Raw genomic sequence first — 14,065 nt, 5'->3', positions numbered from 1 at the left:
CGCCACTGAGGGAAATGAAAAAGCTACGTCTGAGAGAGGACCGCTGAAGCGTCGCAGGAAGACAGAGGTTACGTCAAAACGTCCGACTGAGATGCTTCGAAATGTCATGAAGAGAAACGACAAAGTTAGTCAATAACCTTGAAGGGTCCTTGAATGAAGTGCTCTGTAGAAACTGAAAGTGTAAACTCTAGCTTTCCTTCCAGTCGATAACTGCTGTAGTTCTGGTTTAAATTTAAACTTAAAATTTGGAGTCTTGTGCTTCTGACGTTGGTGTCTGATGGAGCTGTTTGTCCGTCGCCTCTGTAACGCCACGTCAGAAGTCCATCTGTAAACTGTGTCCGACGTTTACCTTCGTAATCCAAAGGTAAATCTTAAACTGATGTCAAAACAGAAAAACTGATATGCGACTGGAAAAGAATCTCATGTTGAATTCCTACCAAATAAATAATCTGATGGACAAAGTGCTTCAAGCCAAAGAAAAAAAAACACACACACACAGACCCCGTGGTGTCGTCGGGATGGCGGTGACGGCTGTTAAGTTTCGCGTGACGGGTCGAGGCGGCCGGCCGAGCGACGCCATTACTGCAGCCGGAGCCGAGGGCCAAAGTGCCTCCTCTGAGAATACATTCAAAGACGCGCTCGGCTCGCTCGCCGGCGGCCGGGCTCCGACGACACGCCGCCTCCGCCGCCCCGGATGATCTGAGGAGCCGCTTCACGAGGACCCCCCGCTGTGGGGGACTGTGGCTCATAACCCCCCCGCCTCCTCCACACCCTGCCCCCTTTATACCAATAACTTAAAAAAAAAAAAAAAAAACCCACGATGACACACAAACCATCTAAAGGCGCCAATACGGAAAAAAGTTCAGGAATAAATAGACCAAATATAATCAAATACTTAAAAAATCTTTAAAAAATTAAATATCTTTGATTGTTACTCATTTTTTTTTTTTTCCAAAAAAAGAAAAAAAGAGGAAAAAAAATCCCATATAAATAAACCTAGAAAGGACTAGTTGAGCACTTGAAGAGCTCCTCAGGCCGCGGCTGGATGTTGGCTGATGAGTACCGTCAGAGACTGGACCGGAGGAGGGATTCGGCCCCTCCGGCTCGCAGCGCCGCCGGGCTTTTAACAGTGCAGCTGAAGAGCAGAGGGTGAAGTTAAGGTTGGCGGGTGCTAGCTGTCAGTCAGAATAACCCTGGTCCGCTGTCGCCATGGCTACCGGCAGGGAAGAGGAAGAGGAGGAAGGAGCAGGTGAGGGCAGAATCTGGAAGAAAACAAAACGACATAAAAGTGGTTAAAAAAAAAATGGAAAGACCATGTTTTATAAGTGTCCAGTTGAAGTCAGTGGTTTAACCCTCATCCAAGATGGCGGCCGCTAAACACGCTTCAGCAGTATTAAGAAGACTGGACGAAGTGGCAGTGAACTGACCTCAGGAGCTTTCCTCTCATTGTCACCTGTCGTTCCACCGGCTCCCTGGAGGACCTTTGAATGTCTTGTTCTGGGGAGGAGAAAGCCGCAGATCAACTCTGGAGGAAAGCAGCGGAAGCGCTGCCGGGTCTCCGGCTTTCCAGACGGACCTCGCCCGGTCGGGCCGCTCACCTTGTGCTTCTTACACTTCATGGAGAAGTTCTCCTCGGTGAGGACGCAGTCTGTGGAGGAGCAGAGGGGAACAGGAGGTGAGGACGCCGCCACTGATTCATCCGAGAGCTTCCACCCGCCCACGCGTGAAACTTCAAACCGAGAGCGCTTCCCACACCGACACGCACATATGAACTCTCAAAAATACACACACACACACTTGGGTCCAGCTTCCACAAAGATAAACTGGGAAGCAGTGAAGGATAAATGTCTTCTTCTGCAATGAGAACAGTTGTTCAGTCTCTCACCTGACTCCAGAGCACACCTGTAGTGGTACTTGTTGGGGCAGCCTTTGAAAAGGCAGCCCAGAGTGGCGCCCGGACCGTGACACGCCGAACACACCTGCAACACATCGAGGAACCCGTCAGCAGCGACGCTTCCACACAGAACCGCTGCTTCAGAAGGTTTAAAGGCCTCCGAGACGCAGGCTCGGGTCTGGCATCAAAGCAGCTCACCAGGGACGACAGACTGAAACCTTAAGGGGACGTATTTACCAGCGAAAACGCTCTTTAGGAAGAGAACTTGAGAAGGAATCCAAACCCATCATCGAGCTTTAAAGGAGGAGAGGCTCGCTTCACACACATGTTGGTTTCAGAGCAGTTTTTCTGAGTGTGAGGCGGGACTTCCCTGAGGAGCAGCACAGCTTCAGAGGAAGACTTTAATGAAGAATCTGTGTTTCAACGATTGCTTCCTCAAGAACCAAAGAACAAAAACTACAGTCATTAATTTAAGTGTTGTTTTCATATTTTCGTCAAAGATTTTGCTTGGTAAAAACATGTAGGACTGATTTCTCTTCAAATATGTTTCAAAACACGGTATTGATTCAATATTCAGAGCTGCTCTCCAGGTTTGGGTCTAGTTGGAACTTTCTGTGTAAAGTTCGCATGTTTTCCCTGTTCAGGTGTGTTTTTTTTTCCCTTTCAGTTACAGAAATGTGTATTCTATTTAATAGGACGTTCACTAGTTCTGAACTGCTCTCATTCTTTTTCATAATTATTTCGGTTAAAAATTTTAGAGACTTGACAGGATTGAGGAAGAGATTCACCTAAAAAACAAAGGCTATGACTCTGTAGGTTTCTGAACTGCAAAACAAATAATTTGATCATTTCCAATCAATCCGCGACTCGCTTTACTGCAAATTCCTGTCATTTGATTGATAAGACCTGTTAGTGTCCTCGATGCAGAACGCCAGTCGACAGCGATGCTTTATCCCCTATAATGTTGGGCTTGTGCTCAGTCGTGTGCTGTTGTGTACCAGTGAGCGTCTTTACCGTCTCCTGCGCCGCCTTGACGGCCTCCTCCAGCCCGTACACTTTGCCCTTCACCAGGAACACTCCCGCAGACCAGATGCCGCAGTCCTCGTGGAGCCAGCGCTCGCAGGGCTCCAGGGGCAGCACGGGGGGGCTGTACCAGTCCTCCGCGTCGGCGGAGCCGGGATCGGACCGGGCCCGCTTTGCCGCCGGGCTGTCGGCCCCGTCGTCGCCGGTCCACCTGTGGCTGTCTGGCAAGGCGCCCTTCTGCTTCCGCTGGGCGCCCGACCGGACGGCCCACGGCGCCGGCGGAGCGGCGCGCTTCCTGCCCCGGCCCTTCATGCTGTAGGACGAAGAGTCCGAGTCGCTGTCGTCTTCTTCTTCTTCTTTGAGGCCCGAGGCGCTCGCCGGCGTTTTGGCGTTGGGCCGGTACCCTTCGGGGTAGTAGGGGCCGTGGAGGTCCCCCAGGTCCATGGCGTTGGCCGCCTGGCCGCAGATGCAGCAGACGAGAGAGCGCCGGTGCTGGCTGTGCACGGACACCCGGCCCAGCCGCAGGCAGGACGTGCTGGGCACGGCGGCGGAGACGAAGCTGCCGCCGGCCGCCTGCTGCTGCCCCTTCTTGTGCTGCAGCTGCGCCTCGTCGGGGTAGTTGACGACGGTGCAGAGCGAGGGGGACAGCTGCTTCCGCTCCACACGGACGAACGGAGAAAACCCATCCAGCCGGGAGTCCCGCCTCTCCTCCTTGTAGCTGACGTACCTCAGCTTGATCTCGGGCTCCTTGGGGGAGAACATGGAGGAGGAGGAGCGGCTCGCTTTCTGCTTCTTCCGCCGTCGCTTGGGAGTGCGAGACGCCTTCGCCTTGGCGGGCGGAGGCGATTTGCTACTGGGAGATTGGCTTTTGGCCTTGACCGAGCTTTTCTTTGGAGAGGTTTGTGGCAGTGGGGAAACTTTCGCCTCGTGTGTTGCCGCCGAGGGCTCGGGCCGAGCGCGTGGCTCCGGCTCCTTGTTTGATTTCTTACTGGTTGAAGCAGGACTTGGCTGCGATGAGACGATCCTCTTGGGCCTCGGGGGGCTGGTCCGCGGTGGGGTCGCAGGCGGAGGAACGCTCTCGGGGACTCTCTTGGACCTCGTATGCACTGTAAACTGAGGACTTTTTGGAGGCGGGCTGCTCTGCGACTTCTTAGCATTGTTGATGGTTTCAGAATCAGAGGTAGAAGTTTTGCAACAGTCACTGTTTATGTGATTAGATCGCCGTGTTCTTGACGTTTTCCGCTGTCTCGCCTTTACCGAAGGTGAAGCTTTAACTTTGCCTTTCTGTTTAACTACTGACGGAGAATCCTTCTTTTTAGGACTGACGAGAGACGAATCACTACGCGCCGACTGGGAAGCATTGGTTTTCTTACTGGAACGTACACACCCAGACACTCTATAGCGGCTGGAGTTTATGTTCATGACTATGGCCTCTAATCTCGTCCCTCTTCCAATACGCATCGGCAGCTTTCTCTCCGTCAAAGTCCTCTCCAGCACCTTCACGTTGCCGTTAACGTGAGGTACATCATTAGATGTGTTTGCTTTGTTTTCTGAAAGGTCAGCCAGGCAGGCATCATCCGTCAGGTCAATCAAAGGCGCCAACAAGGTCTTCCGTTTTCTGGTGAGCTGTTTGTTTTCCTCGGAAGAATCCATTCTCACTGCACCGTCGTTGATGCCAGAGCTCGCCTGAATGCCCCCTTCTGTACTGGAGCCATCGCAGGCGGCGTCCTCCAGATAAGGGGCGTCACCGCTGGGCGAGCAGGAGGCCTGAGGCAGAACAAACACGTCCTCCACATCGTCCAGTGAGGTAGCTGAAGGGGAGACCGGGTCCTCCAGAGGACTGATGTACTCCCTGCGCAACGAACAAAGGTTTCTAGTGTCCACGCCCTCTGAATCGGCCCCGGGGTGCCTTTTCTTCGACAAGAGGAAGAGTACCTCCTCTTCCTCTTTGAGTGGAGCCGGAGTCTCCGGCGAAGAATCGGCACACACACCTGAACTCGACCACCTATCACCCTGGCCGTTCTCCAAGCTCTCGTTGTTTTCGAGAGAAGTTCTGTCTTCATCATCACCGTGTACAGACATTTCCACATCCCCATCACTGGGAACTACCCCGCCGTTCCACTCGTGAGGCTCTTGGACCAGAAGTTCTCCCGTCTGAGTCCGAGACGGCGGTTGAAAAAGTTCAGTCTGGGTGGCGAGGTCCACGGGTCCTTCCTCCTCCACCAAGTAATGCTGGTTAAGTGCATAGCCACTCTCCCCGAGCCCTTTATCTGCATCACAGGGAGGGTGGAGGGAGAATTTACTGATAGGCGGCACGCTGTACAGGGCCGAGTGAGATAGGGAGTCGTGAGCAGTGAAGACGTGAGACCTGCTCACGTAGGAGAGAGTGACTGTAGTGTGCGAGAAGGCATTGTCTGGTTGAATCTGATCCCCTGCTTGGAGCGCAGCGTCCGAGGAGGCGCTCTCCGGGTACGGTAATCCGGGGTCGGCGGCTTCGGGGACCGGGTACCAGCCGGAGCTGCCGACCATCCGCAGGGCGTCGAGGGACGCGGGGTTGAGGACGCGTTCCTCCCCCCTTTTCCTGGTCAGGTCGATCACAGTGGAGAGGCCGGAGGTCGAGAGGTCTTGAGGCTGCAGGTCATCGAAGCTCCCGGGTGGCTGCTCCATAACAGCTGCAAGAGAGAGGTGGCTGGTTAAACCCCGAACGTCCTGCTCACACTATCGCCCCTATAATCACTTCAAAAACTTGAAACCTTTTTAAAAATACTAATACTACTTTTATTTTTCCATGTACTACCATTTACTCAATTACAGCCCCATTAACACTAAAACACTTCCCCTTTCCATATCACTTCCATTCAGAATGAAATTCTGCAATGCTGAATTTAAACTGTCAACTGAAAAAGTGTTCTGCGCTCCAGAGGAACTGCACAAGTAACTCCTCATTTCCTCATCATTCAGCAGAAAAGGGAGGCACAGAACAGAGTCAAGTGTGTTTTTTTCCATTGGAAATTGAAGAAGGATCTGTTCTTGTGTTGGAAAAAAGAAGTTGAAAAGTAACAATATGAGCAAGGAGGAGTTCATAATTTAACTTTATAAAAAAAAATACGCTAGGTGTGTTCCTACTCTGTCATGTGGAAAAGATATTCTGTCATTTTCATTTCAGAAATAATTTTTGCATTTTAGACTCAGAAAGGTTTCGTGAGAAGATCAGAATCCAGTCTCACTCCTCGGAGTTAATTCCTTCTCTGTTGTCAACACACCGACTGTTAGAGGTGAAATTCACCGGAATTCAACCAAATATCTGAGGGTTTATAACGCTCAGTGGCCGTGGAACTGACTGAAAAACCGCAGTTTGGGGTTAAAACGTAAACATAAACACCAGAAATCTCTAATACTGTCTCTTTGTGCCTCCTTCAAGCTCAGAAGACTTGATTCCCAGATGTCATTACTCACTGCTCCTGGTCAAAGTTTAACTTTCGACCACTCAGTTTTATCACTCTGAGCTTTGTCACGGTAGTCACCGAGCTGCTGACAGTTCTGTGGAATCACCTGATCGTGTTTAGGAGGATTTTTGGGAGCATTTGAGCCTCCAGCTGAGGCTGACATTAGCCAGAAAACTGACGTGTGCTGATTTTCATTAACAAGAAGGGTTAATGACAACTGACACGTTGGTTTGTTTGCAGTTTATCCGATTTTATGAAAACATTTAGAGTATTAATGTGCTGTTTCACTCTCTACACAAAACCGGAACACTTTTTTTTTTTTTTTTGACAGGTCAGGTTTGCTAACGACAGCTAGCATAGCTTAGCCACGTTAGCAGGCGTGCTAGGCCGGGCTAAGCTCCAGCAGTAACGAACTGCGTTTAGTTATTGACAAATTTAAGCTTTTTTCGCTCCGGATAAAATGTCACACCATACAAAGCACGATTTAACAAGAAAAACTGACTTATAACAATACTACTTTAATCCGGCGGAGCATTCTTTAGATAAGATTGACTATTTTTTGTGAAAATGTTAACTTTTATAGCTGAGTGACACATGCTGCTCGTTATTACATTAGTAAGTTTGGCGTTTGAACGACAGCCAAAGAAAAACAAATCATGACACGTTTTGGATTAAACCGTCTTATTTGTCGTCTCAGATCAACTCCGAATTAAACAATTGTTGCTCTTAGCAAAAAAGAATAAAGTTGTCTGTTTTGGAGATGTCGCGGCGAGACGTGAAGCGAGGCGTTGTTAAATTGCGGGCTACTTTTCATGGAGTTCGGCGACACGTTGAAAGCGGACGGAGCGCGTCGGGGCAAGGCCCGGGATGGATGGAACAAAGACCGAGCGGAGGTGAGGCGCTGCTGCGCCGGAGAGACACACACACACACTCACCCGGACAGAGAGCGAGGACGAGCCGGCCTTTAGGAATCCGTCCCTCCGGACATCTCCATCCGCGGCGGCTCTGCTCCGGGGGAGCCCGAGAAAAGTGTTGAGAGTGGGAGAAAGACCCCCGAATTAAATACAGATACACACACTTTCCAGGAACACACACACACACTCATACACTTACACACGCACACATACACACACATGCACGCACACACACTCACACACTCCTGATAGCAGTAAGTTAAACACAGGAACACTTCACTTCCGGTCTTCACAATGAAAGCACCAATCAGCGCGCTGCTTCCGTCTTTTAATTAAATCACGATTAATTAAAAATCACGAGTGAAAACGCAACATGTTTACATTTTTCATTCCAGAAAACTTAGTTTTAGTTTAGAATAGTTTTAGAAGTGAAAAAGCCATTTTTTTTGCGTTTTTGATTCAGATAAGATTTGTGTTTACATGAAATTTTAAATAAATTGTATATTTTTTTAATTATTACAATTTATTTTATTATGAAACTACCAATACTCAGCAGAATATGGAGTCATGACACTCTGCAGTTGCTTTTTTGACCGTTCATATGGAGATATAGCGGTTCCAACTTTGGGTCCATTTTTAAAATGTTGCTTTCAGTGGCTACGATCACCGTTATCATGTAAACAGGCACCTGAAACGTGAAGAACGGGGAAACAAAATGGCTACAACAGTTTAAGAAAACAACTCAAATGGCTGTCAGTTTAAATAACAAAGTTGCTAAAACCTCTAAAATGTTGTTACATTTTTATGTCTTTTTTTTAAACTAACCTCATATTTTATTTGTAAAAATGTTTCTTTGCACTTGAGGATGAAAGACTTTTTTAAGTGATCCAGCTATAATTTGTGAATGCTTTTTTGTGTGTCTTTTCAGCCATTCTCTCACTTGTGTTCTCTCTAACCTCAGGTGACTTTACACACCAGAGGAACGTTGAACAGAAATCCACTGTGGGAGTTAAGCGGAAAGACCTGTTCTTGTCAACACAAAGAAGTTTTCCACACGTGTCTCTTTTTTAATAATAATTGCATTAAAAAGTGCCATCAAAGCACCAACAGATCAGTGAAAACCAGATCGTGTGTGTTCAACTCAACACAGTCATCTGAAGGTGTTTAAACTGAGAAAAACCCAAATATTCCACAGGAACATCTGGGCAGACGGTGGAAACGAAGAAGAAAGAAAATCCCTTTTAACAACGAAACCTGCAGAACCAGAATCAGTATTTAAGTATAACAGTATTTCAAAGAGGTGGAGCTCCATAAGGAAACTTGACGGATTCCTCTGCTATATGGACGACCTTTTCTTTCTGCAGAGGATCCGCCAGAGAGCCACACCGTGATGAAGTACGCCAGGATGCCTTTGATGGTCCTCCATTGTTCCTCCAGAGCGCTGAGGAAGCAAAGCCTTTGTGGCGTTTGGCGACCAGAAGATGTCAGAGTGCTGGACTCTGAAGAATTTCAAAATCTGCCAAAGAAGGCGGTGCTGGACCTCTTCCCCTCAGGATTGATGAGGGTCAATGCCAGGGTGTTCACTGAACAAAACATGCATTTCTCTATTCTAGATCAAAAGCCTGGATGTTAACATCTTCTTTAATCACTCAATCATGGCCCAGCTGCAGTAACTCTGTCGACCATCAGAGGGCCGCGATCCACACTTTGGGAATCACAGCATGAATGAGACGTTTTAATCAGAGAGTGAGAATGGATTTGAATGTTTATTAACCAACAATAATCCTTTATTTTAAATCAAACTCGGCTCTTCCAGCTCTTTCATCAGGTGTTTCTCATCTTCCTCTTCTGGATACTTTACCAAAAACTTTTGACTTTTTTGAATGAAATCGTCAAAAACAAATGTGGAAATTCCATAATTTTGTCATTTGCTCTTCAAGTTTCACCTATAAGAAAGTTCGGCGCAGCTTTTGTGACCCAAGAAAGTGAAGCGGAAGACCGTACGAAGGGTGCAAAAATATTTATTGCTAATAAACCTGTAGTCAGTTGGTGTATATTTGCTTTATATTTACAATAATAGAGTACAGATGAATGGGAATGTGAAAGAAAAAACAAAAAAATCCCAGCCATTTCAATAAATACAAAGGGACTGAAAATGAACGAGACTAGAAACATAAAGCGAGTCCGAGAACTCGAGTGCAGCTGGACCGATGGTGACCACTTTTTAGATTTATAATATATATTATAGTCAGTGAATCCCGTCCAGGTGCGTTCAGCCTTTTCCACAGGTTGATTTTCATCTTTTTTTTTTTTTTTTCCTCCTTGACTTAGGTGATTTTCTTTTGAAGTTGATCTGTTGTGGAATGTTCCGGTTCCTATGGTAACGCAACAGTCTGAGAGTTAAAACAGTAGCTTACACAGTCAGAGTTTTAGTGTATGCGGGACATTTAAAAACAGTATTTACAGTAAGAACAAAAAAAAAAAAAAAAAAAAAAAAGAAGAAGTCACAGTTAACTGAAGTGCACGGGAATGCAGAGTCTACACATCAAACTTCATACCAAGATTTTTTTTTTCTTTGTTTTCCTTTTTTCTTTTTTTATCATTCTTAAATGTTGTGTGTTTGGTGACCAGTGTGTCGTGTAACTAAATAAATCGAGCTAAAATATAGGCGGGCATCTACACATGCAGCCGGCGCGGCGGGCGGAGGGGGGCGGGGCTTCAGAACTCCTTCGTGTCCTTGTTGTCGAAGAGGTGGAGCCTCTGCTCGGCCGTCAGACCCTCCTTCAGACTCTGCAGGACACACACACACATACACACGTTACACTACACACACACGTGGCGACCACGCGGCCGGCCCATTTTCTCCTTATTTATATTTATTTCTCTTCTTCATCCTGAACATTGACACAAAAAGTGTATTTATGTAAATAGAAATACAACAAACACTGAAGCTTATTTATTATGTGACTCTTAAAAACACGCAATATTAGAAAAAGTAATATATTTAACTTTATCAATACAAAAAACTGTAAATTGTTCATTATATATTTGATTCATGCGTCTGTATTTCAATTCAAATGAAGTAAATTATGATAGTTAATTATATGCTTTGGAAGTTTGTCTCTCACTCAACACACACACAAGAGCAAACACACCACTATGTGAGGATTTAATCTACTGGTTCTTACCTAACTGCCTGATCTCACTGAATAAAAACTCAGATTTAAAAAAAAAAAGCACAAAACTTCAGCGTTTAACATTTGAAATAGTTTGATCTTGAAGTGTTGAGGGGACGCTCTGATTAGGAACAGATGAATGAATGATTCCCAGCTTCGCCGCCGTGTGTGAGAGTGTGTGTGTATCTGTGTGTGTGTGTGTGTGTGTGTGCGCGCGCGCGCGCTGCTCTTCTGAGGAGGACGGGCTGGTTTTGCTTTACCTAAAGGAGAAGGGGGGGAGGGAGGTGGACGGGTCCTGTGCAGCCCCTAACTGTCCCAGGGCATGTCCCGACTCACAGACTGAGGACAGAAGGGGGGACAGACAGAACAACAACACACCGGCAGGAGTGTGTGTGTTAGACTAAACGGCAAACACACCGCGCTGCCTCTCACGGGCTCACAACATGGGTTTGGTGGGGCGGGCGGCGGGCATGCTGCTGCGTGCAATACCGCTGGTGACCAGTAGATGGAAGCAAATCACCGGAAAGGAAAGCTCCTTTGAGTCTGTGTTTGTTGCTGATGATGTGACTTAATGAAGATCCCTGAACTTGACACCACAGTGAGATGGAGGAGGCCTGAATCCACCCGAAACCCACCTTAGACCTCATGGTGCGCTCCGAGCGTTTGGCCGCGGCGGCCGCCATCTTCAGGATGTCGGGGTTGCTTTTGGACTTCATGATATCTGTTTGAAGCGGAGGGGCGGAGGAACCGGTTAGAAACCGAGAGGAGAGAGAGGCGACCTCGAAGTGTGAGCGCGCTGCCGCCGCCTTACCGTATCCTCCTCGCTCCGCGTCCTCGGGCGACGGCTCGCCCAGCGCCTCGTGGGCCAGCTGCAGCTGGTCCCGCAGCCGGCCCAGGTCCCGCTCCGCTTTGGCCTTCACGATGCTCAGCTCCGTGTAGATGTCCTTGTACTTGTCGGTTGCATATTTCTTGTCCTGAAAGAGGCAGTGGGAGAGTCACGGTGTGTCCGGCCGGAGCCGCCCGGCCGCTTCACGGCGCCGCGTTCGGAACGAGAGTTTTACTCTTTGGGCGGCCTGCAGCTCGTCCTTCAGGGAGTTGATCTCCTGCTTCAGGTACTGGACCTCCGACTCCTTCACCCGCAGCATCACCTGGAAACAACAGAAGGGTGAGGGTTTCCTCAGATATCAGGAAATAGAACCTAAACAGTAGTTTTGCTGTGAGCCTGACCTCCAGCTCGTAGAGCTCCTTCCCCTGTATCGTGTTCGAGTCCCCCGTTCCGTCCTCAGACGTCATCGATCGCATCTTCGTGATTTCTGCTGCCAGACGATTATTCAGCTCCTGAAAACATCCCAGAGGGGCTCCGGCTCAGCACGCTTCCAGGTGCTTTACTGAGGGTGTGTGTGTGTGTGTGTGTGTGTGTACCTGGTTGTGCGCGTTGAGCTCCTGGTTCTCCCGCTGACACTGCCGGAGGGCCTGCCTCTCGGCCTCCAGCGCCTGGGCCAGGTGGGCGTTCTCCAGGCACTTCTGGGAATACTGCTCCGACAGCACCTCGATCTCCCGCTGGAAGGAACACAGCTCCTCCCTGAAACGCAAAAACGCAACGCCGGTGAGGGCGCGACAAATCCAGACGGCTCCGGATTGGCGGATCGCCTCCCGACACCTCGGCGACCTGGAAATCCATCAGCCCCAGGTTCAGTTCGATCAGCGGTCGATTAATTATTCCCACTGACGACGAAAACATCCTTTGCTTTAATGAAATCCTGCCTGATTTACTGTCAGCACCTGCACTTCCACGCTGGCCTCGTCGACAGACGGGTGAGCGCAGAACAGGCAGTACCGGCCGACAAGTCCCGGCCTGCCGGGGCGAACACCTGCACTCGCTACGCTCTGAAACAAACCGCCGTCCCTCTACTCACTCGTGCTGCCGCCGGATCTCCTCCACGTCGGCGTTCTCGGCACTGCTGTTGGCCTTGCGGGCCTTGTCCAGCTCCCTCTCCAGCTCCGTCCGGTGGGCGTTCTTCATCGCCTCGATGGCTGAGGTGAGGACAGAGCGGCCGGTCAGTGTCTGCGCTCGCCTCTCGCGGAAGGGCGGCTTGTCGTGGAACGTGTCCTCCTCACCTGCGATGGTGGCTGCCGTCTCCTCCGCCAGCAGCCGCTCCTTCTCCTCCTGCAGGTTCTCCAGCTCCCTCTGGTGCTTCCTCTGCAGCTCGTCGATCACCTTCTGGTGCGACTCCTCCATGGCGGCGAAGCCCCTCTCGCAGGTGGCCTTTGACAAGAGGATGAGGAAGGAGCGGCAGTGAGTGGAGGCCGTCGCCCGACGCTCACTCAACCAGGACTCTTTCAGTTTTTTTTTTTTTTTAACGTAAAACACAGCAGTGAAGGCTGTTTATCTTTAGCAAGCTGTCAGCCACGAGCGACTCGAGCCTGTGTGAGTACAACGAGGGTTATCAGGAGGGGGAAGACGGGACACGACACACTGGACACAGAGAGGGGAGACGTGGTAGAAACGGTAAGCTAGCGCTTCAGCCCACGGCCCGGACCGCAGCTTTCACTCAGCCAGAGGTCACCGGGGGGTCACATGCTCCTCCGAGTGTCAACGCAACACCATTGGATGTGTATTAAAGATATCGACAGCGATGTCTTCATTCTCCTCAAACACTTTAAAAGACAACTGGTACGGTTTTGCTGCTTGAGTTACACAGTGGAAGTGACTGTATCGTCATTTCTCAGGTCATTTCTAGCTGATTTGAACCGAAGCGGAGAGGAGAAGCTCTTCATCTCTGCAAGTTTTCACTGGAAGGGATTTCAATGCCCCCCCCCCCAAACCCAGCCCCGCTTCCGTCCTCTATTCACCGCCGCTAATCTGAGCTCTCAGCTGACGGCCGTGACCCGACTGCAGCCGCACATGGGAAACGGAGGCCCGGCGTGTTTTCACAGGGATAATAAACCGCCTCCCCATGAGAGAGACCCAGAGTGCACAGATCCAGGAACTGACCACCACCACCGCCCCCCTGCCCCCTTCTCCAGCCCCCACGGCCATCCCCGCCGGGCGAATGTAAACTTCCTGCTCTGACATCAGAGCGAGCGGCCGCTCTGTCAGGAAGCCCGTCAGGCTGGAGGCTCTCCAGCAGGAACGCATTCTAGGTCACGGCGAGAGCACGGACCCCAAACAAGACCGGCTGCGACGTCTACTGGCCAGACGTGAACGTTGTGATGTATAAGGAACTTCTATGTCACAAAATGTCATTCCGTCTGCAGTTTGTTGAACCACTACGATCGGAAAGACGCTGAGAGATCCTAACCAGAATACCCAATGAGCATTCATCTGCACAAGAGTTCCTACATTCTAAACTACAAGTTTAACTTGTGTTTACATCAACAGCAAGAAGAAAGGGGTTTTGGATTCAATGCCACAAACTAGGGGAAGCAATAAAGTATTGACCAGACAGGCCAACGTCAAGCTGGTTCTGAGGAGATCGGCTAAAAATATCCACTTCTAATTTCAAAGTTCAATCAAACCACAGAGGGCCCGGCTGCTTCAAACAACCAGGCACAGTTTTCCACAGGCCTCTTGTTTTATTTTTGCCTCAAAGATATTTACGTTGCAGAGGT

The 14,065-nt window shown here is 49.4% G+C and overlaps 2 protein-coding genes across 6 annotated transcripts in view; both read right to left on the bottom strand.

Moving 5' to 3' along the window:
• Nucleotides 1-793: 793 nt before the first annotated feature.
• LOC115392836 (retinoic acid-induced protein 1) lies at nt 794-7,509 on the bottom strand. The gene is made up of 6 exons (XM_030097460.1): nt 7,299-7,509; nt 2,909-5,589; nt 1,886-1,979; nt 1,599-1,648; nt 1,428-1,497; nt 794-1,262 (listed from the first exon to the last, which is right to left on the bottom strand). The coding sequence occupies exons 2-5, from the start codon at nt 5,582-5,584 to the stop codon at nt 1,450-1,452; spliced, it is 2,868 nt and encodes a 955-aa protein (XP_029953320.1). The 5' UTR covers nt 5,585-5,589; nt 7,299-7,509; the 3' UTR covers nt 794-1,262; nt 1,428-1,449.
• A 1,773-nt stretch (nt 7,510-9,282) lies between these two features.
• Nucleotides 9,283-14,065, bottom strand: part of LOC115392934 (myosin phosphatase Rho interacting protein) — a 33,294-nt gene continuing 28,511 nt past the window's right edge. For 4 of the 5 annotated variants that reach the window (XM_030097625.1, XM_030097624.1, XM_030097627.1 and 1 more), the window contains 8 exons: nt 12,572-12,719; nt 12,370-12,487; nt 11,876-12,035; nt 11,681-11,791; nt 11,515-11,601; nt 11,265-11,427; nt 11,089-11,174; nt 9,283-10,067 (listed from right to left, as the gene is read on the bottom strand). In XM_030097625.1, coding sequence (XP_029953485.1) covers nt 9,996-10,067; nt 11,089-11,174; nt 11,265-11,427; nt 11,515-11,601; nt 11,681-11,791; nt 11,876-12,035; nt 12,370-12,487; nt 12,572-12,719 — 945 coding nt within the window. In that variant the 3' untranslated portion in view covers nt 9,283-9,995. Of the gene's footprint in view, nt 10,068-10,713; nt 10,793-11,088; nt 11,175-11,264; nt 11,428-11,514; nt 11,602-11,680; nt 11,792-11,875; nt 12,036-12,369; nt 12,488-12,571; nt 12,720-14,065 lie in introns of all 5 variants that reach the window. The other variant, XM_030097626.1, reaches the window with a different exon arrangement.

This window comes from Salarias fasciatus, chromosome 8 (assembly GCF_902148845.1).
Source record: "Salarias fasciatus chromosome 8, fSalaFa1.1, whole genome shotgun sequence".
NCBI classification, from domain to species: domain Eukaryota; kingdom Metazoa; phylum Chordata; class Actinopteri; order Blenniiformes; family Blenniidae; genus Salarias; species Salarias fasciatus.
Note: the sequence above shows the minus strand (reverse complement) of the source record. Positions and strands in the feature narration are given on the sequence as shown.

Coding starts and splice junctions, on each gene's coding strand:
- LOC115392836 (XM_030097460.1), bottom strand. CDS start 5,584: ATGGAGCAGCCACCCGGGAGCTTCGATGACCTGCAGCCTCAAGACCTC. Junction 1,980..2,908: donor TCAAGGCGGCGCAGGAGACG/GTAAAGACGCTC, acceptor GATGTGTTGCAG/GTGTGTTCGGCGTGTCACGG. Junction 1,498..1,598: donor TGAAGTGTAAGAAGCACAAG/GTGAGCGGCCCG, acceptor TCTCCTCCCCAG/AACAAGACATTCAAAGGTCC.